The 23008-nt window shown below is 43.4% G+C and overlaps 2 protein-coding genes across 2 annotated transcripts in view; one reads left to right on the top strand and one right to left on the bottom strand.

Annotated features, from left to right (window-relative positions):
* Window positions 1-863: 863 nt before the first annotated feature.
* Window positions 864-9302, bottom strand: GCM2 (glial cells missing homolog 2). Its single transcript, XM_025383935.1, has 5 exons — window positions 9147-9302; window positions 4608-4860; window positions 3921-4033; window positions 3359-3484; window positions 864-2403 (listed from the first exon to the last, which is right to left on the bottom strand). The coding sequence occupies exons 1-5, from the start codon at window positions 9234-9236 to the stop codon at window positions 1465-1467; spliced, it is 1521 nt and encodes a 506-aa protein (XP_025239720.1). The 5' UTR covers window positions 9237-9302; the 3' UTR covers window positions 864-1464.
* Window positions 9303-14345: 5043 nt separating this feature from the next.
* The window catches only part of SYCP2L (synaptonemal complex protein 2 like), an 86643-nt gene continuing 77980 nt past the window's right edge, over window positions 14346-23008 (top strand). Inside the window, exons 1-4 of the mRNA XM_025382310.1 lie at window positions 14346-14644; window positions 19208-19276; window positions 21501-21638; window positions 21719-21842. Of these exons, the coding sequence (XP_025238095.1) occupies window positions 14636-14644; window positions 19208-19276; window positions 21501-21638; window positions 21719-21842 (340 nt within the window). The 5' untranslated portion in view covers window positions 14346-14635. The remainder of the gene's footprint in view (window positions 14645-19207; window positions 19277-21500; window positions 21639-21718; window positions 21843-23008) is intronic.

Here is a 23008-nt window from a genome sequence, read left to right on the forward strand (position 1 = left end):
TTGATTATTCTATGCAAATTTGAGGATGATACTTTTAGGCACCCCTGCCTCAAAAATATATTGCTCATGTAGTTTATCTTTATTTGAAAACAGAATATTTTCAGTAAACATTAGTGAATATTGGGAGTAGTGCAAAAGTGTGTGTGTGCACACACCAAATGTTTTAAAAAGGCTTTCTGTTATGACAGAATGCAACAACAGGTATTTTGCAAATAAACTACAAAACAGTCAAACTAATACTTTTTTTTTTTTTTTTTTTTTTGAGACAGGGTCTTGCTCTGTTGCCCAAGCTGGAGTGTAGTAGCACAAAGATGGCTGACTGCAGCCTTGACCTCCTGGGTTCAAACTATCCTCCCACCTTAGCTTCCCAAGTAGCTAGGACTACAGGCACACTGCCATGCCCTGGGGTCTCTCTCTGTTGCCCAGAGATGAGGCCTCTCTCTGTTGCCCAGGCTGGTCTCAAACTCCTGGGCTCAAGCAATCCTCCTGCCTTGGTCTCCCAAAGTGTTGGGATTACAGGCATGAGCCACCTCTCTTGGCCTATTTAATATGTTTTAATGTTTCATAACAACTGTTTCCCAGATCATAATATGAACAATTTTTTTCCTATTTCTGTTTTGAAGTAAGTCAAGAGTTGGCTTCATTACTTTAAAATGTCCTTGTTACATTTAATTGAACATTATCAATTACCTTTATGAAGAATAACAGAGGAACCATAAAGCTATATTTTAGCAAAACATTTTAATTCTGATTCTGAAACCTAATCAGAAAAAAATGTATTTAGTACAATGATAATCCACTAAATACAAATCATTGTTAGGCTGTCTCTGTTACGGAAACTATCATGTTATGAAAAGGTATTCAGCTAATATGAATCTTTTAAAAACAACTGAACTTTACCATTGCTAGAGATTTTTTGAAAAGCTGTAGATATATACGTAGGAGATAAAACAATCAAAATTACTTCCTGAAGCTAGTTTAACAGGTTCTAAATGCTAAACAAAAATTTCATGAAATGACTCAGGAGATAAGACTGTAAAAATTTCCTCCTGAAGCTCTTTTGGCAGCCTCTGGGGATGTGAAATTCCCTAAGGTGCTCTAATGGGAAAAACCCTAGAATAAGAACCAGAATCCTTGACTTCTACTCCCACTAGTAAGCTAAGTGAACTTAGGTCAGTATTTAACCTCCTCCAGTTTGCTTATTGGTTCATTTGAGAGACTCACACTTTTCCTGAGTTACTTCTATGTATTGTAGCCAGTTTCAAAATGCTGTGTGAAATTTCCCATATTATCTAAACATTTCCAACTGATTATTTTCTCAGCCACTCAGCCTTTTTCCTACGATCTGTGTTTCTTTGCACATAAGGTGAATCTCCCCACTCAATAAGAGATCATTGCCATTTCACATTTCCCTGCCTCCTGCCTGCATGCACACTGCTATTATGTTGTCCCCTGGATTGTCTTTCAAAAATCCTCATTGTTATAGGTAAAGAAGGGACCCACTCTATCTGAGTAACTGATTGCACAGCCCAGCCCAGACAGACACACATCCCAAGTCTCTGCTTCATCTGTCCTAGAGGAAACTGGCTCGTGGGGAAGAGCCACAGCGGGTCTGATGGCCCGGCAATCTCCTGCAATTTTCATAGGAAGTGGCCCTGAAGGAGAGGTAGCCCTGGTGACTGTCACTGGAGGACCCCAGGCTTCTGGATAGACAGACATCCCAGTATCTTCAGGAGTGTAGTTACAGCTCGAAAGGCTCTTCAACTCTCGCACACTGTCACTGTATTTCATAGCAGGGGGCTGGTAGGCCTGGTAGGACACTTTAGTGGTGGTGGTAATCACAGTTTGTAGGGCAGGGGCACCTGGTGGCGGAGTCGTGAGGTACCTGCAGGGAAGCTCTGGGTTATAATAAGGGCGAGTGGCCATGGCCTGAAACTGCCCATGGTCAGTCCTCTCCACAAGGCTGGGTTTTCCAAGAGCTGGTTTCCAGCCATGCTCTTTGTTGGTGAAATCAAAGCTCCTCTCATAGCTGCTGTATGAATTGACATTATATTGTAGTGTGTTCAGATGAACCCAGTCTGTGTCATTAGGGATACTGGTGGAATCCTTATAAAGGGTGGGATATGGGCTCGTATTTGTATAACCAGGGTTTGCCAATTCATAGCTGCAAGGTGGCCTAGGCAAATAGATTCTTGGGCTTGAGTATTTCTGAAAGGGTGGCATTTTGTCTCCTTGAAAGATGGCTAGGTCACAGGTAGCTTTGTAAGAATCAGAGTTTGGGAAGGAAGGGCAAGGCTGCCCTGGAATAGGGAAGCTGGTTTCAGTAGCTATATCAAAGTCTTCTGGATTTTCCAAGGGAGGTATGTTGCTGAAATGACCACTGCTGTCTTGATTTTCTTCTGCCTAGAAAAATGATACAAACACAGACACATGCTATGTAAATCGTGTGGACACCCTCACCTGTAACAATAGCCAACAAGTAAGTAAAAACAGACATCCATGTGCTGGGCTCTGTGTTGTGAACATGGCACTGCCCAGGTACGTGATTTAAGCACATGGTCCGAGGGTTGCTAAGCTTGAGCTCTCTCAGATATAAATACCAACAACTGAATGAGGAAGGTCCATGGTAGCCAGGTAGGATGCTTCTGAGTGGTAGATGGTACTGTTCTCACTCATACTGTGTTCCTAATAGTGGAGACTTAGGAGCCACACAGGCCTGGGTTCAATTCCTGACTCTGTCCCTCATGAATTGTACAAGCCACTTAACCTCTCTGAGCCTCAGATTCTTCATGTTAAAAATGGAACTTAATCATAGTAACCTCATTATAGAGTTTCTGCAACCATTAAATGTGTGAAACTCTTCGACCAGTGCCTGGCACATAGGAAGTGCTAGAAAGTGTCAGTTTCTGTTATCCTTACACTAACATTCTGCCTGCTTGGCAAGCTTTGGTTGAAAAGGAAAACTGAATTAAATTGCGCAGAGAAATTTTATCCATTCTTATGGATGAAATAATGGAAAGGACCCTCTCAAGGGTACACTGACAATGTCCTGTTGGTAGGCACATATTTCTGTCTTTATTACTGTTGCATAATCGGCCTTATATTAGGATGTCAGCACACTGACATATAAGGACTGTATCATTGCTTGTAGAGATTGTTGCTTTTTCTTTTAAGGAGAAGAAGGGATTAGAAACCCTATCCAAATGTTGACTTAATGATATTTTGTTACAGACATATAATTTTCACATGAAATCAAACCCTTGTAATTAATGTATGACCTTCATATTTTGCATAATGATCAGCGTATCTTGGGATGAAAATGAGCTGAGACCGCTGTGCACTGTCAGCTCCCTGTTACCTCGGATTCTTGAATTCTCTTTTTCTGGGGTTGGTAGAAAGAGGCCATTTGTCTCTTGATGGCGCTTCTTCTAGCTTCTGTCTCCGATTTGCTCTCCGGTCTTGGGTGATCATGAACTCCCTTGGCCTGCAATAAGGAGAAAATGAATCATACATTTGTGCCTCAAAAGGAAGCTGATGATGTTGCCCAAAAATTGATCATGCCTTTCCCAAGATCTCAAGTCTTTAGTTTTGTTTCTTTCAAAATGACAGAAAAAAAAAAAATCTCAAACAAATAAAACAGCCTCAAGAATTGACATCTTAAAAGATCACCGGCAATCCCTTCACTCTATTGAAAGAACTATAACTATGACTTGGTTTACCATCTGTGGACCTTAAAGAGCACAAAGTAGTGAGCAAATTTCTAGGCTCCCGCTAGGTCCCTGGGGAGCTCTAGCACCTATTTCTGGCCACTAGGGCTGTATTTTGTTTGGCCCAGGGTTCCCAAGGCACATGATAGGTGGTTTGGTATTTATGGTCTGATGAAAAGTATCCATCACAAATTGTGTTCTCACCTGACCTACCTGAAAAAAGATCGCGTTGCCGTCAAGCCGCCAAAAGTTGGTTACAGGGTATCCGCTGTGCCCTCGACAAGGAATCAACTCCAAAGCAGAATGACAGTTAGGGCATGCCTTCTCTGCAAAGCCCAGAAGGGAGAAATATTAACCCTGACCCCAGACCCTTCTGAAGAAAGAAAGGGCAAATTAGTTGGGAACAAAGAACTCATGCTTGGGCACAGTGGCTCACGCCTGTAATCCCAGCACTTTGGGAGGCTGAGGTGGGCCATCACCTGAGGTCAGGAGTTCAAGACCAGCCTGACCAACATGGAGAAACCCTGTCTCTACTAAAAACACAAAATTAGCTGGGTGCGGTGGCTCTCGCCTGTAATCCCTGCACTTTGGGAGGCCGAGGAGGGTGGATCACCTGAGGTCGGGAGTTCAAGACCAGCCTGACCAACATGGAGAAACCCTACCAAAATGCAAAATTAGCTGGGCATGGTGGCATGTGCCTGTAATCCCAGCTACTTGGGAGGCTCAGGCAGGAGGATTGCTTGAACCCGGGAGGCGGCAGTTGCAGTGAGCTGAGATCGCGCCATTGCACTCCAGCCTGAGCAACAGAGTGAGACTCCATCTCAAACAAACAAACAAAAACAACAACAACAAAAAGCTCATGACTCCAAGGTCACCCTCTCCCTGGCCCCGCGTCCTCACTCTGCTGTTTCAGCCGTGCCTTGTCGCAGATGGCTGGCCGCAGCTGCAGGCGGGAACCATCGGGCAGGGCGCAGGCCTGTGCACACACCACCACACCCAGGCACGACTTCTTGAGGATGTGGCCATTGTGGTTGTTGGTGTTGCGCATGGCCCAGCCGCTCAGGTGACGCTGAGCCTTCTTCTCATCGCTGCTGTAGATGAAGCGCACATAGCCATCAGGCCACTCTCGGAATTGGTCGAAGAGGGCCAGCTCCTAGAAGAGTACAGAAGTAAGGGTGGTTAGTTTATCCAGTCCAAACTGCACACGTTATGCTCTAAAATTTCTCCAAGCACATTAGGATAAAAACATGTTCCTTTTAAATCCAGTAATGTCAAATCCCAAAATGCCACTCTTTCTATTATATAAGACTTCCTGACAACCAGGTAATAAGTAATGTTTATATAGTGCTTATCTGTTAAATGCTAGACATGTATTAATTCATCTAGACTTCAAGTTACAGGCAAACAATTATTTCCAATTTACCGACGAGGACGTGGAGGTCCGAGAGGTTAATCAACTTGCCCAAGGTCATATCACATGGCTAGCAAGGTCTGGCTCTAGGATTTACACCCTGGCAGTCCCATTCCAGAGCCGGTACTTCTTACCACTATGTTATATCACTTCTTGGTGTGTTTAAATGTTGAAAACATTTTTAAGTTAAGTATCGAAGTACCAGGGGAAAAAGTGATTGGAATGTTCTATCCCTGAAATGTAATTTAACTGGTAAATATCTTTAAGTCAGTGCATTTTCTTCAAAAGCTCTTGGCTCTCCATGCCAAACCTGTGAGTCACATTAGCAGTGGCACCCACAGTAATGTCAGAGAAGAGAGAACAGCTTCTCTCCTTACTCTCAACTTGGCTCTCCAAGTTTAAAAGGGTACTGCAATGAAGGACTTAAGCCATGAGCTTTGGGGTGTGGGTGAGCTTGCCTGGCACTGGACTGTTCCCCAGAGCAATATGGGATTGTCATTCTCCTCAACAAAGAGCCACATGGCTGAAATAATAAGTTATTTCTAAAATACCGAGCATTGCCTTAGTATTCATATTTGGTAGTCTTTGTCAATTTAATGCATTATTTATACTGCAATAAAAGTCTCTTTTGCATATAAGTTTCACTGCATAATCACCCTTTACTGAGCACTTTCTTTTTTCTTTTTTTTGAGATGGAATCTCGCTCTGTCACCCAGGCTGGAGTATAGTAGCAAGATCTCAGCTCACTGCAACCTCTGCCTCCTGGTTCAAGTGATTCTCCTGCCTCAGCCTCCCGAGTAGCTGGGACTACAGGTGCATGCCACCACGCCTGGCTATTTTTGTATTTTTAGTAGAGATGGGGTTTCACCATATTGGCCAGGATGGTCTTGATCTCCTGACCTCATGATCCACCCACCTTGGCCTCCCAAAGTGCTAGGATTACAGGCATAAGCCACCATGCCCGGCCACTGAGCACTTTCTTTTATGTAATGTTTAGGGCTGCTTTCACACTACAATACAGAATTGTATTGCAAAGCCATATTATGCAATATATATAATTCTCACAATATCTTTGCAAGATGGATATCTTTACTCCTGTTTACTAAATAAGGAAATGGAGGTTCAATAGATAACCTTTCACAGTGGCATAGCTGGAATATAAACAGAAGATGGGTAGCGGCCAGACCCAGTAGCCTTGCTGGTGTGATAAAAGCTCAGAATAGTGTATCATAGTAGTAAGCCATTTGTATCTCCTCCGCACTCCTGCCACTCAGGAAAATTAGGTCAGACATTTGCAAAGCCAAAGTATTCACAGTTGGAAAATTCAGACTTGTATACATCATGAATACCACACATTCTAACAGTAATAAGGTAAATGAGTGATTTTGTTTCCAAAATTACAAAGATATGGTTGAAATCATTATTACTACCATTAGGTATTATTTATCTTTTCTCTGAAATATTACAATTGACATAAATTAGCACATCAGTGTAAGGTAAGACACAAGTGAAATATATAATGATGTACTATCAACTCCAAGCTTATACTAAATGCTAATATCTTTGTTTTAAAAGTGAATATTTTAACTTAAGGATCTTAGTAATGAATTGACAATTTTCCAGAAAACAGCCTTTCTTTAGTTCTCCCTTAAGGATGTAGACTAGGCCCCCATGCGTCACGCGAGCTACTGAGGTAGTGCCCCCGGCAGTGAAGCCTCAGAGACTGTATTTTTAAAATCAGAATAGAGGATGTCAAGGATTGGGTTTCATTTGTTCTAAAGTGTTGGCATGTTGTGTGTGTGTGTGCGTGCGTGTGTAAGCACACACACTCCACCTAAACCTGATCGTAGACCTGGAGGAGAGTTTGAGATGGTTATCTCACTCTACCACTTGATGACAAGTCGGTAAGTAGCCTGTGACTAAGGCAAATTCAAGGAGTCTCTCAAGGTCATACAGGCAGTTTAACTCGCTCACTTGGTTAGGCAGAGCAGGGCGATGCTAAGTTTCTTCACTTCACTATGTCCCAGTGTGCCTGGCCCTTTTGAGCTATTACACACATACTTCCGCTTAACAACCAGTCTCCTAAAACGAAGTTCGTATTTACATAGGAAGTCTACCAAATGCTTGAGAGACGAACCATAATTACATTATTTGGATGTGATTTTCTAAAATGCAAGATATGATTGTTTCCTGTGAAGATGTACATGGACAGAAACAGAATGAGATGCACTTGCTGTACTGTGGTCCACTTTCACGAAAGTGGTACCATGTGACTCTAAAGTAGGCAGACTTTAAAACAAAGGAGTGGGCTGGGCACGGTGGCTCACACCTGTAATCCCAGCACTTTGAGTGGCTGAGGCGGGTGGATCAGCTGAGGTCAGGAGTTTGAGACCAGCTTGACCAACATGGAGAAACCCAATCTCTACTAAAAGTACAAAATTAGCCAGGTGTGGTGGCGCATGCCTGTAGTCCCAGCTACTTGGGAAGCTGAGACAAGAGAATCGCTTGAACCTGGGGGATGGAGGTTGCAGTGAGCCGAGATCACGCGATTGTACCCAGCCTAGGCAACAAGAGCTAAACTTCGTCTCAAAAAACAAACAAACAACAAAAACCCCCCAAACAAACAAACAAACAAAAACAAAGGAGTAAAACACACCTAACCTACAAATGTATGGATCCAAAAAAGTGCTGACCTCTTTGAGAGGCGACACAATGTTGCAATGAATTACTATTCATCTGAACACCTATCAGGCACATTTTAGTTGCTGAAAAAATGACACATCTCTTTTATTCCTGTGCCACAACATTGCTGGAAGCCCACATTTGTAAATGGCTGGGAAGCAACTCTCATTCTACACCCCCCATCCCCCACAGCCCGGACTTCAGAGTCACTCAGTTTTGGCCCAAACCAGTATGACCAAGCATAATTGGTCATTCTCTGGAATTGGCTTCAAACCACTTCATTTACCACTTCATCCATCCCAGTTCATTCTTTGGACTTGGCTCCAAACCATTTTTGCTTTATTGAAATAAAGCAAGATACAACGAATTCACCCTAAAAGAATGATGATTTGCTTGTCATTAAAGAAGAAGTAAGTTTCGGGGACAGATGGCCTCGTTGGCATGACTATGGGGTCTCCTTCCTCTGGGCAGTCAGGCAGGTCTGAACAAATTGCTGAAGTCTGGCTATTTGTTTTAAATTTAGGTCATTAGATTCACTTTATAGTTGTACCTCATAGTTTTGCTGTATGAGAAGCAGTGGTATTTACATCTCTTTAGATTTTCTCATTAGCTTTCTCATGGATTTAAAGTAAATGAATAAGGAGAGAGGCACCTGATTTCTACCTTGGTTAACGGGAAGTGAAAGGACAGGCGTCCCGCTCTCCCCAGGACTGGGAATGTGGAGCCTGATCAACATTTCCTGCTGCTTTCCGCGTAATTTCAGGCAAGCACAAGGAAATTGCTGGGAGAAGACACACTTCTTCTTCTTTCTTTCTTTCTTTCTTTCTTTCTTTTTTCTTTTTTTTTTTTTGAGACAGAGTTTTGCTCTTGTTGCCTAGGCTGGAGTGCAATGGGGTGATCTTGACTCACAGCAACCTCCGTCTCCCGGGTTCAAGCGATTCTCCCGCCTCAGCCTCCCGAGTAGCTGGGACTATAGGCATGCTCCACCACGCCCAGATAATTTTGCATTTTTAGTAGAGACGGGGTTTCTCCATGTTGGTCAGGCTGGTCTTGAACTCCCGATCTCAGGTGATCCGCCCGCCTCGACCTCCCAAAGTGCTGGGATTACAGGCGTGAGCCACCGCGCCCGGCCGAGAAGACACATTTCTAAACCCAATTCAGCCTTTTGTGGAGTCCAGTTCTCTTTCTACATTGGAGGGGGCCTCAGAAACCCAGAAATTTTGCGTGTGTGTGTGTGTGTGTGTGTATGGTCCGTCCGCAGACTCTTCAAGAACTCGAATGCCATTCTCCCTCCCTCCTTCGGATGGACAGCGCCCCGCGTGCCCGCACACACCCGGTTCACTTACCTGAGGCATCTGCGGATCGTTGATGTCCCAGCTGAGCTGCATCCCGTAGGAGCACACGCCGACCGTATCCTGCACCGCGGCTGCCGGCATCTGCCCAACTCGCTGGCGCTTTCCGCCCAGGGTTCTGAAAAATAGAAGAAAAAAGGAGAGGTGCGCCAGGTGATTTTTTTTTCTCCTCTTTAAAGAAGAAAGTGGGGTATGTGTGTGAAGGGGAGGGGCAGAGAGAGAGAGAGAGAGAGAGAGAGAGAGAGGTTGTTTAGAAATCTGGAAGTTGGGGACAATGGTTATGGACCCGGGCGGGGCCCTGTCCTCGGCCGCGGTGCTGAACGGTCTCCACCCGAACGGTAGCATCGACGTCTGCAGCTGATCCCTCCTTTATAAAGATGCATCTCCGGGGGACTCCGCCCTGTTTCGCCTACCTCGCTAGCGCCCACGCTCCAGGGGCCGGTCACCACCTCCACCACAGACCCAGGAACGGAGGTGGAGGTTAAACTCAGCCCTGGAAGCAAAGGGAAACTGCAGCCAGGGGGTGGGGGTGGAGAGGGTAAGTTGGAATGTATCCTTTAAGTTTAAAACCTTATTATTTTCTTTTCTTTTCTTCTTTTTTGTCTCACTCCGTTGCCCAGGCTGGAGTGCAGTGGCGCGATCTCGGCTCACTGCAACCTCCGCCTCCCAGGTTCAAGCGATTCTCCTGCCTCAACCTCCCGAGTAGCTGGGATTACAGGTCCGTGCCACCACGCCTGGCTAATTTTTGTATTTTTAGTAGAGACAGGTTTTCGCCATGCGAAACCCTTACCAAGCTGGTCTTGAACTCCTGACCTCAGGTGATCAGCTCGCCTGGGCCTCCCAAAGTGCTGGGATTACAGGCATGAGCAACCGCACCCGGCCTATTTTTTTTTTTTTTTTTTTTCTAAACGCATCCAGCTTCCCTGATTTCGGAAAGGGGCTTAGATGGAGGCTTTGGAAGCAGAGGCTTTCCAGCAAAGTCCCCTGAGAGTCAACACTCAATTCCAGTAGAGCATGGGAACCGTGCATGGGCCCCTCTGACGTCCGCGCGCTCCCTACCCTGAATAACCGTGCCCATGCCTCCTAGTTACGGGTCAGCCCATTTTGGGCCTCCACTGCCGGCTCTTCCCCTAACTATTGTGCGTGTCTCGGAGTCTTCGCTCGGCTGTTTGGGATGTGTGAACTGGCGCCACGCCTCCGCGTATGCTCGCGAGCCCAGGCGCCTTCGCGCTCCCGGGGACTTCGGAGGGACCTGGCCCTGCAGGAACGGAGTCCTACGAAGTGAACCCGGAGGAGGTGGGGGGAAATGAGCCTGGGGTAGGTGGGAGCCTGGGGAAGGACGGAAAAGGGAGAGGGGTAAAGTCCCGAAGAACTCCTAGCTTTCTCCACTGCTTTGGCTCCCTCTGGGTCACAGCTTCCTTATCGGTTAAATAAGGGGTTATGGTTCGGGGAGCTCTCAGTTGCCACCCACCTGAACACAACTCTTTTTGAGACGGAGTCTCACTCTGTCGCCCAGGCTGGAGTGCAGTGGTGCAATCTCAGCTCACTGCAACCTCCGCCTCCCAGGTTCAAACGATTCTCCCGCCTCAACCTCCCGAGTAGCTGGGACTGCAGGCGCTCGCCAACGCAACCAGCTAATTTTGTATATTTAGCAGAGACGGGTTTTCCCCAAGTTGGCCAGTATGGTCTCGATCTATTTACCTCGTGATCCGCCTGCCTCAGCCTGCCAGAGTGCTGGGATTACAGGCACCGCGCCCGGCTCACAACTCTTTTAAAACTCTTAAAAAAAAAAAAACTTTACTGATATAGTCTTGGAAATATCACGATGAAATTGTATTTACTCCATTACAGTCTTGGGAGGCTTTGGGGGATTAGAGAATCGCGGTGGTGCGGGGGTGCGCAGGACAATGTGGGTTTTCCGGGGCTGGGACGAAACCTTCCTCATCTGAGCAGCCGTCTCGCCCAGGGCTACTACGGCACTTGGAGACCCTCAGTTAAAAAAAAAAAATCGATTGAAGTGACTAAAGTCACTCTGACTACGCCAGGGCCGGATTCTGGGCGGCCAGGGAAAAGGGCTTCTGGAATTTATTCCCCGTGCCCTTGGTTTGCAGCTGCACGTTTCCATTCCCAGCCCTAGCCAGAGAAGAGGAGCCAACTCCTCACGGCGAATTCCCTTGATAGAGGAGGATGAACCGAACCCATGACCCTCCAGACCTGGGGAGCGACGCGCCCTAGACCTCGGCACCGCAAAGCCCGCGCTCGGCACACGGACGGGTGCTGCGCGGGACTCTGCCGGGAGGGCGCCCATGCCAACGCCTCTTGCAGGATTAGTGCCTTCGGTTGGCAAAAGGCGGATAAAGGAAAAGCGAAACAACCTCAGGAAGCTAAGGGTGGTCCACACTCCCTGTCCTTTTACTTCCCCAGCCAAAGGCACAGTGAAGCTTGCTTAGAAAAGTCGATCCCGCGGCTAGGCGCTGTGGCTCATGCCTGTAATCCCAGCACTTTGGGAGGCCGAGACGGGAGTATCGCTTGAGCCCAGGAGTGCAAGACCAGCCTGGGCAACATGGAGAAATCCTGTCTTTCCAAAATAACAATAATAATTTTAAAAAGCCGGGCATGGTGGCGTGTGCCTGTAGTCCCAACTACTAGGGAGGCTGAGGCGGGAGGATCGCTTGAATCCAGGAGGCAGTGGTTGTAGTGACCTGAGATAGCGCCGATGCACTCCCGCCTGGGCGACAGAACGAGGCCCTGTCTCAAAAAAAAGAAAAGTGAAAGAGAGAGAGAGAGAGAGAGAGAGAGGGGGGGGGGGGGGAGAGGAGGGGAGGAAGGGGGGAAGGAAGGAAGGAAGGAAGGAAGGAAGGAAGGAAGGAAGGAAGGAAGGAAAAAGAAAAAAAAAAAAAAGAAAAGGCAAGAAAAAAGAAGAAAAGAAAAGAAAAAAGAAAAAGTATCCCGGTCTGTCACAGAAGCCGGCCAATGGCAGCGGACCAGCGAACTCTGTTGGGGAGAAAGGACAACTTTGAGCAGTTCCTCGCGATTTTTTTCCTCCCTTATCTTCAAGCTTGGGTCCTCCTCCCAAGCAAAGCTGAAGGGTCCTAGCAGAAGAAAGTGATGTGTTCATTCCCAGCCTCCTTTCTCCCGAAGTTCTCCCCTCCTGAAAGGTCCTGTCAGTCGTCAGGGTTTCTGATTAAAATCACTCTCAAATGGTCGCCACTAAGGTCCAGTTGGGAACGAAGAGATGTGTCTACTCTTCACCCACTAGTTTCATTCACAGATTTTCATCTTATTAACTGACTGCCAAAGGTCCCCGAAACTCCTGTTGATTCAGTTGCTTTTCGTGTTGTTTTGTCTTCCAAAATTGAATGAAAATTTACTGATCATCCATTTTAAAATATATTCTTTCATTAAATGTTGTAGTTTAAGATAACTTATCCTTTCAAATGTTCTAAAAATAACTTTAAAATGGTGACTTAAAGTTACCTCTGAGAATGCATAGAAATTAATTTTTGGTCTTATTGCAGTGCTAGAATAGTTCCTGTCTCTGTGCTTTCGGAATGTTCCTAGAGAGACCTGATCCGTCAAAAGGTAAATAAATAAAACTTTTTTATGTTAAAAGTAAATCAATTAATTTCTAAAGGGATTCTGGTATCCAGAGAAATGTCATAGAGCCTCTACCATATTTACTTTGAGAAGAATTAAAATATGCATTTCAAGTTCCCACAAATTATATTTGGGCAAAACATGTTAGTAAAAGAAGCTAATCAAAGTAAAAAAATAAATAAACAGGTAAAAGGTATTTTGCCTATTTCGTTATTTTTAATTTCTCTTAAAGATTTGAATGCATTGCACCATAGACTTTGGAAGGATATGTTTTCCCCCAAAAGCCTGAAAATAACAGATGATGAAGTTTGCTATCTAATATTATGAAAACTCTAATTTTTAATATTCTATTAAATAAAATTCATTTAAACTGTAGCATTTTGTTTATTGCTTCTTATTATTCTTTATTTCTTTCTTGCCCTGGTATTATATTTGTATTGATTCACAATAGTTTATACTCACAGCTGTTCCTGTATCGATTACTAGTTTAATATTACAAAACTCCATTAATTGAAAAGGAAGAAAACCTGCGTTTGAATTTCCTTGGTTTAGATTAAAATAGGTAAACTAATGTAAGAATATTTACATTATACTTGCCAGAAAATGGGTACGTCAGGCTTTGACACAAGCATTGTTTTGAACGGACTAGAAGTGTGTGCAAGTCCTGGGCTAACAGGGGTTCTGGTTATGTTATGTTTTGCTTTGGTGTAGACAAATATCTTCTGTACATATTATGACATGAAATACTCACAGGTCTAGTTATAATACAAGTTGATTTTTACACAAAGAATGTTTGGATTGGAGGGGTCTTTTTTTTGTTTTTGTGGAAAACTCCAATCCAATTTAGTTTTGCCACCGTGTTCATACAACTGGCCACCTACCCAAATCAGCCCAGCCATTGGTACGCATACTTGTCAGGTTAAAGGAAATAGGCAAAAAACCAAACCAAAACCAAAACAAACAACAACAACAACAAAAACTATTTGCTTTGATTAAAAAAAATTTTTTTTTCCCTTCCTCCGCACCACAGTACTTAAAAAACAACAAGCAAACACACTTTGTGTGTGTGTGAAATCAGGAATGTATTAATAATATCGGGTACAAGTCTGGTTACCATAGCAAAGGGTTCGGCTTCTGTCTACATACATCAATGGACCAAAAACTGCTTCTCTGGCTTATTTATTCATTTATTTATTTAGACAGGGTCTTACTCGGTCTCACAGGTTGGAGTGCAGTGGCGCGATCTCGGCTCACTGCAACCTCCGCCTTCCGGGTTCAAGTGATTCTCCTACCTCAGCCTCCCCAGCAGCTAGGGTTACAGGCACATGCTACCGCGCCCGGCTAATTTTTTGTATTTTTAGTAGAGACAAGGTTTCACCATGTTGACCAGACTGGTCTCGAACTCCTGACCTCAAGTGATCCACCCGCCTCGGCCACCCAAAGTGCTGGAATTACAGGCGTGAGCCACTGCGCCCGGCAGTTCCTCTGGCTTTTTAAAGCGGGGCGAAAACTTGGAACAGCTACCGCAAAGCGAACGACTATCTCTCTGGAATTTCGCAAATACGGGACGTTTAAACGACATAGTTCACATCCTTTGAGTGCTGGCTTTCTCTTAAAGGGTGTGTGCGTGCGCCCAGGTGGCTTGGCCTGTGTGCGCTAGTTACTTGCACGCTTTTCTTGAGTCTCAAACACGGAGCTCTAGTAAACTGCAGGGGCGGATTCATCAATTACAGTTGCGGAAGAGACTCGACTCAAAAAGCAGTCCGCCACCAGGGCTCTCGCAGCAGCGCCCCCAGCGGGCGGGTGTCTTGGGCCGGGAAACCGCAGAGGGCTGACCCAGCGCAGCAAAGCTGAGCGGCGCGACGCTTCAGGACCGAAGCCTCGGTATGCAAGCGGTGAGTGACCCCCGGAAGGCCCGGGCCTTTTGTCCACAGTCCGAGAGCGCGCGAGGGCTCGGGGTCCCTGGGGCTCAGGCTCTGCCGCCCTGAGGTGATCTCTCAGAGATCGGGCGCTGAGCACAGTCCCCCGCCACCTCCTTGGATTTGCTCGGAGTGTATTGGCAGCTTGCGATGAGACTAGGCAGAATAGAAACCTCGGATCCCTCGCTAAATAGCGCTCAGGGAAAGGGGAACCGGATAATTCGTGTTCGGAAAGCAATGAGATAGTTCTTTTCTAGTTGCTTTGCGTAGTTTCCTAGCCGGTTTTCCAGCCCTCTTTCCACCTTGCTGCGTAGAAAGTGCAATAGCGTTAAGCAGCCCGAAGTGCTGGGACTTCATTTAACCGAACGACAAAGGACAGCCCCTAAGATAAAGCTACAATTATTACTTATCAATAAATAATAAAAAGTAAAAACACGTGGAGTGTGAGCCCACCCAGGGACGCCAAAAACAACAAAGAAAAACCACTTGGGGCGTGTTTCTAGCATTCTTCTGCCTGGGTTCCTGGTGGTAGAAATTCTGATTTAATTGGTCTACGGTGGGCCGGTAGTTTGTTAGTTTGTTAGTGAGGACCCCAGGTGATTCTGATAGCCAGGGATAACTGCTTGCCTAGATTCAGGAACTCACTCTTGTTCTCCATAACGTCCATCTGTCATCTGGCGCCATCTTCCCAGCCATGGGGAAACAGATTTGGGACAGAAACCTTTCTAACATCAAGCTACGCTTAAATTCAGAGCACTTAAGCATAACCTCCTCACCATCCCTCTTACATTGAAAGCTGCCATTCACTGAACCATTTTTATGTGCCAGGCACTATGCTAAGAACATTACAAACATTCTGTCAGTCCTCACTCCAATCCTTCCGTATAGGTGTTCTCATCTTTTTTTTTTTTTTTTTTTTTTTTTTTTTTTTTTGAGACAGAATGTCATTCTGTCACCCAGGCTGGAGTGCAGTGGCGTGATCTCGGCTCACTGCAACCTCCGCCTCCCGGGTTCCAGCGATTCTCCTTCCTCAGCCTCCCGAGGAGCTGAGACTACAGGCGCCCGCCACCACGCCCGGCTAATTTTTGTATTTTTAGTAGAGACGGGGTTTCACCATGTTGGCCAGGATGATCTCGATCTCTTGACCTCATGATCTGCCCGCTTCGGCCTCCCAAAGTGCTGGGATTACAGGTATGAGCCACCGCGCCTGGCTATCATCATGTTTTTTAAATGAGGAGACTGAAGCTCAGACAATCTAACAACCTTTTCTGCCTAAACCATCCCACTTTCTGATTTTCCTGTCAAGTTCCTACCCACAAAAGTTGCCACATGATCTTCACAGAGGGGGATACCTTTCTGTGCACTGGAGTGGCTCCAGAAATTCCAGAAACAGTAAGCATTTCTTTGGAATTTGCAGAGTACTCACCACCAAGGCCAGAGACGGTTGAAAGGAGGTAGAAATAAAAATACACAGAGCATCTCTGCATATGAGTTAAACTGAAGGAGAGATGGGGCAGTGTCTATAGAGAAAAGAGGTAAAGAAGCGTAACATAAAGACTCCTGGGAATATTTTCTTTGGGATGGGAAGTATTTCCCACTAATTCAGAATTTGTTGACAAAACTTAGAAATTCTTTATAGATCCATAGCATAGTGTTTATTTGATGTCAGTTTGTGCTATGAATTAACACCCTTTTCTTTTTTCTTTTTTTTTTTTAAATGGAGTCTCACTTTGTCACCCAGGCTGGAGCACGGTGGCTCGATCTCGGCTCACTGCAACCTCCACTTCCCAGGTTCAAGTGGTTCTGCTTCCTCAGCCTCACGAGTAGCTGGGACTACAGTCTCACGCCATCATGCCAGGCTAATTTTTGTATTTTTTTTTTTTTTTTTTTTGAGATGGAGTCTTGCTCTGTCGCCCAGGCTGGAGTGCAGTGGCATGATCTCAGCTCACTGCAAGTTTCACTTCCCAGGTTCACACCATTCTCCTGCCTCAGCCTCCTGAGTAGCTGGGACTACAGGAGCCCGCCACCACACCCGGCTAATTTTTTGTGTGTTTGGTAGAGACAGAGTTTCACCACATTGGACAGGCTGGTCTCGAACTGACCTCGTGATCCACCCGCCTCGGCCTCCCAAAGTGCTGGGATTACAGGCATGAGTCACTGCGCCTGGCCTAAAACCCAATTTTAATTGTAGCTTTAGCTGTTCCTTCTATCTCACTTTTGCCTCTACTCAATTATCTACTAACACAATGGTTCTTTTTCTTTGCCTTTATCATTTATTTTTAATTGACACATATATTAATTGACACATAATAATTGTACATGTTAATAGGTGTAGTGTGATATTTCCATATGTGTATACAATGTGTAATGATCAAATTAGAGTAATTATGCATATCCATCATCTCAAACATTTATTTCTTTGTGTTGGGAATGTTCAAAGTCTACTCGTCTAGCTATTTGAAAATATACAGTAAGTTGTTCATTATAGTCACCCTACAGTGCTATCATACTCTAGAACTTACTCCTTCTTCCAGCTAGCTGTAATTTTGTGTCCATTAACTAACCTCTGCCTATCTCACCCTTCCCCTTTTCTAGTGACCACTATTCTATTCTCTACTTCTATGAGATCAGCTTTTTTTTTTTTTCTTTTTTTTCTTTTGAGATGGAGTTTTGCTCTTGCTTCCTCAGCTGGAGTGCAATGGTGCCACCTCAGCTCATTGCAACCTCTGCCTCCCGGGTTCAAACGATTCTCTTGCCTCAGCCTCCCCAGTAGCTGGGATTACAGGCATGTGCCACCATGCCCGGATAATTTTGTATTTTTAGTACAGACGGGGTTTCGTCATGTTGGTCAGGCTGGTCTCAAACTCCTGATCTCAGGTGATCCACCCACCTCGACCACCCAAAGTGCTGGGATTACAGGCATGAGCCACCACACCTGGCCAAGATCAGCTTTTTAGCCTCTAAATGTGATCAAGAACATGCAGTGTGTCTGTCTGTGCCCTGCTTATTTCACTTAGCATAATGTCCTCCAGGCTCATGCATGTTACCATGAATGACAGGATTTTGTTCTTTTTTTCTGGCTGAAAAGTATTCCACTGCGTGAATATATCACATTTTCTTTATCCATTCATCCACTGATGGACACTTAGGTTGATTCCATATCTTGGCTATTATGAATAGTGCTGCAATAAACATGGGAGTGCAGATATGCCTTTGCCATACTGATTTCTTTTCTTTTGGATATATCTCTAGGAGTAGGATTGCTGGATTTATGATAGTTCTGGCTTTAGTTTTTTGAGGAACCTCCATGCTGTTTTCCATATTGTCTATACTAATTTATATTCCTACCAACAGTGTACAAGAGTTCCTCTTTTTCCATATCCTTGCCCACATTTGTTGTTTTTTGTCTTGATAATGGCCATTCTAACTGGGGTAAGATAATATCTCATTTTGGTTTTGGTTTGCATTTTCCAATGATTAGTGATGTTGAGTATTTTTTCATATACTTGTTGGTCATTTGTATGTCTTCTTTGGAGAGATGTCTATTTAGCTTATTTATCCATTTTTAATTGGATTGGTTATTTTGCTGTTGAGGTGTTTGAGTTCCCTGTATATTCTGGATATTAATGGCTTGTTGGATGCATAGTTTGCAAATACATTCTCCCATTCTGCCGGTTGTCTCTTCACTCTATTATTTCCCTTTCTGTAAGAAGCTTTTTGGTCTGTATAATTTCATTTGTCTATTTTTGCTTTCATTGCCTGTGATTTTGAGGTCTTCTCCATAAAATCTTTGCCCAGACCAGTGTCCTAAAGTGTTTCCCCTATATTTTCTTCTGGTAGTTTCATAGTTTGGGATCTTAAGTGTAAGTTTTTAGTTTATTTTGAGTTGATTTTTGTATATGGTGAGACATGGGATCTGGTTTCATTCTTCCACATATAAATATCCAGTTTTCCCAGCACCAGTTATTGAAGAGACTATCTTTTCCCCATGCATGTTCTTGACACCTTTGTCAAAAATCAGTTGGCTATAAAGAAGTAGATTTATTTTGGGTTTATCTATTCTGTTCCATTGGTCTATGTATGTGTCTGTTTTTATGCCAGTACCATGCTGTTTTGTTCCTATAACTTCGTAGTATATTTTGAAGTCAGGTACTATGATGCCTCCAAGACACTTTTATTTAACTTTATTTTACAAGCTCTCATTCTGAAAATGGTTTATTAGTTCAAAACCTTTTACTTCTATTTTATAATCATCATTATAGAGTTTGTTTTGTATGATTATTTATTCAAATGATGTTTGCTTTGCTTCTTCTGATAGTTTGTATTGTATTTGTCATAGACCATGCTAAAGAAGGTTGGATAAAGTTTTTTTTTTTTCAAGTACTATTTTACTTAGATCAATAATATAAGCAAACAAAAATTTCTGTTCAGGAAAACAATACAAACCTTTATTTATTTATTTTTGCTTTATGTTTAAAACTTGAAATGCATTTCTTTGAAATAAAAATTGTTTTAAAAACATATTTTTATTCCACACAGAAAAACAAAGATCCTTTGCAGCCTATTAAGGAAGATAGGACTGGGAAGGCCCAGAATGATGCTTTCTGGGTAAAGATCAAGTTTCTTTCATAATGTGTGTGTGTGTGTCTGTGTCTGTGTGTGTATGTGTGTGTAAGTGTATGTATTCTTTCTAGTTCTGTGTTCCCTGGGTCATTAGCAAGATCGTTCCTCCAGTTGCTCAAATCAGAAGCAGAGAAATCTTTATTTTTCTCCTTCCCTAATCTCTCACGTCCAATTTTTTACTATATCTAGTCAATTTACTGTTAGCTATCCTACCAATATCCTAGTCTAAACTATCTTGTATCCTGTGCTATTCTAGATGTAGATAGATAGTACTGAACAAACTAGATACAACTTCTGCCTTTATGGAGCTTATAGACTGGCAGAGAGCCAAAGAAAGCAGGAAGAAAAACAACAGGGTATTGAGATGGGGAATGATTGGGAGTGTTGAGGAGACACCTGGTCTACTTAAGGTGGTCCTGGAAGCTCTACCTGAAAAAGTTATGCTTAAGCTGTGGTCTGAGTGGAGCCAGCCACGTGGAAAGTGGTGGTGTGAAGTAGCCCAGGCCTTGAACAGCCAGTTCAAAGGCCCCAAGGCAAGAGCTTGACTTATCCTAGGACTCATTAGCAGGGTAGTGTCAGACTGTCAGAGATCAGATCATGCCACGTTCTGTGGACTAAAGCAAAGGACTTGGATTTGTTCTGAATGCAGAGGAAGCCATGGCAAAGTTTTGTTCTGTTTTAACAGGATCTCACTCTGTCACCCCGGGTGGAGTGCAGTGGTACAATCATGGCTCACTGCAGCCTTGACCTCCTGGGCTCAAGTGATCCTCCTGCCTCGCCTTCTGAGTAGCTGTAACTACAGGCATGAACCACCACACCTGGCTAGTTTTTCATTTTTTGTAGAGATTGAGTCTCAATATATTGCCCAGGCTGATGTCAAACTTCTGGGCTTAAGCGATCCTCTTGCCTTGGCCTCCTAAAGTGCTGGGATTATGGGCGTGAGCCCCGCGCCTGGCAATGGCAGAGTTTTAAGCAGGTAAAAGGGAGTAAATTTCAGCTGAGTGATCTCACATAAGTTTGTAACCTTTCTTATCCTTGCTACTTCTATCCTGAGATAAAGAACCTAACCTCTCAGGACCGAGGCGAGGATTAAATAATAACATCTGCAGAACACTTAACACACTTGGCACAAAGAAACTCACTATGTGTTGACTGAAAAAAGAAAACATTCCGTTTAAATGGAATAATTTTAAATGCTGTTTTCCCTTTTAATTCAGTACTAAGAATAAGTGGAATTTTAGGCTGTAGATAGTAAATTGCTTCCTTATTAAAATAGTATTATTTTATTTTTAAAGATCAAAAATCTTTTATAGTTTAAATGTTTAAGGAAATGTCTGTTCTTCAGGTATATGCACTTTTTTTTTTTTGAGACAGAGTTTTGCTCTTGTTGCACAGGCTGGAGTGCAATGGTGCAATCTCGACTCACTGCAACCTCCATCCCAGGTTCAAGCATTCTCCTGCCTCAGCCTCCCAAGTAGCTGGGATTACAGGCATGCACCGCCATGTCTGGCTAATTTTGTATTTTTAGTAGAGACGGAGTTGCTCCATGTTGGTCAGGCTGGTCTCGAACTCCTGACCTCAGGTGATCCGCCTGCCTTGGCCTCCCAAAGTGCTAGGATTACAGGTGTATGCCACTGCGCCCGGCCCTTTAAGTATATGTACTTAGAAGCATGTCTTAGCTAATGTGCAGGCAGAAAAGATGAATTTCATTCATTATGGTCAATTTGCATACTTATCTATAATTATTAGTATTATTTTTCTTCCTTCTATTATGATCATTTATGTCACTCAGTGAGTGATCATAGGCTTGAATTTTTAGTGTTTTAGAATTCCCAACATTGCAGAGGGTCTTCATCCCATGATACCTGAAACTCAAGTGTTGTTTTCCTTGGGTCAGTGGTTCCCAGACTTCAGCATGCACGAGAATCACATGAAGGGCTCTGCCCTGCGTCTGAGTGCGAAGAATTCCCCAGGTGATGCCAACGCTGCTGGTGGTCTAGGAGCCACATTTTGGGAACTCTTGTCTTAAGCCAACAGAAACATCAATCATTTGTGAAATGATTGTTTAGTATTCAAGATAGAGATCTCCATTCTATGTTTACCCTATATTATTTCACACTGAATTCTTATTGATAATATCAGTTAGAAATATTACTATAAAATAAATGTTTTTAGGGAAAAAGTAATTTGCAAACTATCATCTTTCCAGCTTCAGTCACTTATTATGAATGCATTCCATGATAAAGGATTTCAGAAAATAAAAGAATACTTTCAACAGAAAGAGAGCCACTGTCCTCAAAAATATAATCATCTTCTATTACACCGTCTTAACAGATTAATAAATAAGGCAAGTTGGTTTGCTTTGTGACCAAAATATGAATGTATAATTATTTATAAGTGTTTTAATTTAGTGTGGTTTATACCTAGGAACTAGATAAAAATGAATTTCAGTCTGTGTCACTGTTGCTGAAATGTATTCAGCGATTCTTCATAGATGGCCCGAAAGAAGATGAACCTTTGCTAATTCAGCAGGGACTGATCCCAAAGATAAGTGTCCTATTTTTATTTTATATGGCTTTGGGTAACTTAAAGAACTTATATGGATTTAGTTGTCTAGTTAAGTTTGGTATTTCTGTTCCTTTGAAATCCAATTTGAAAAGAAATTGATATCCATTCTTATTGCTTATTTCTAATAAAAAATTAAATTCAACATACATTTCCTGATGTACCTGCTATGCAAGGCACTTTGGGAGTGCACGGGATCGAGTCAGACACAACCACGCCTCTTGATGAGCCTATGCAGTGATTATTATTTTAAATTATTTTAGTGAATTTTGGGGAAAATGAGTAGGAGTAGGCTCTAGAACTATTTTAATAGACTTTATTAACAAGATTAGACCTAGAAAAATGATCATCGAAAACTTTTCTTTGCTCTTGTAACACGTCACTTTTCCTGTTTTCTAAACCTTGGATGAATCTGAAAAAACAAATAGCAAAAACATTTTTGCTTATTCAAAGTTACCCAAATTTTATCAAATTTTATTCTTTTAAAAATATTAACCAGGAGATAACACAGTGAGTGCCTTTGTAATGGCATCTGGAAGCAAAGCAGAATGTGCAACATCTCTTGCTGTATCTCCTCTCTTTTAATGGTGAGGTTTTTGCAACCCAGAGACAAGTTTGTTTATTGGTGAGGAGATGTGGGGAAGAAGTAGGGTAGAAGGATGATCTGACTGCTAATAATGTCTTTGATTTACACCTTGAGCTCTAGTACCTGAAGTTTATTAAGGCCAGATTGGGCCAAGATCTGTCTTTGCCCTTTGTTACTCTAAAATGCATCTGATTCTGAAGCTACCCCTTCAGGAGAAAAAGCAAACTCCAGGCTTTCCCAAACTCCTCTTAGGGACTTTAGAAGTGTTTGCAGGGGGAATTAAAGACTGTGCTTATGCAGACCGTATATATTTCATTTTGCATGTAACCCCACTTGACCTGCTGACACACTAACTTATGCAGATAACAGGAGGCAGGGAAAAGGAGATAAAATCTCAAAGGAAATGAAGCAGAGATGTTCTAAGTATACCTTGGAACCCTAAGCTGACCTTTTGGGATATGAATAGGAATATGCCCCACCCTAACTTTTCTATTTAGGTTTAAGAATTCCCTCCCAAGGTTTAAAAAAGTGTCAGATCAAATCCCCACTGGAGTTTTGAAATCAAG

This window comes from Theropithecus gelada, chromosome 4 (assembly GCF_003255815.1).
Source record: "Theropithecus gelada isolate Dixy chromosome 4, Tgel_1.0, whole genome shotgun sequence".
Classification (NCBI taxonomy): domain Eukaryota; kingdom Metazoa; phylum Chordata; class Mammalia; order Primates; family Cercopithecidae; genus Theropithecus; species Theropithecus gelada.

Bases quoted from the DNA above. Each gene is read 5' to 3' on its own strand.
- GCM2 (XM_025383935.1), bottom strand. From the start codon at position 9,236: ATGCCGGCAGCCGCGGTGCAGGATACGGTCGGCGTGTGCTCCTACGGG. The intron at 4,861-9,146 runs GTAAGTGAACCG...GTACTCTTCTAG, and splicing joins ACGATCCGCAGATGCCTCAG to GAGCTGGCCCTCTTCGACCA. The intron at 3,485-3,920 runs GTAGGTCAGGTG...TCCTTATTGCAG, and splicing joins GCAACGCGATCTTTTTTCAG to GCCAAGGGAGTTCATGATCA.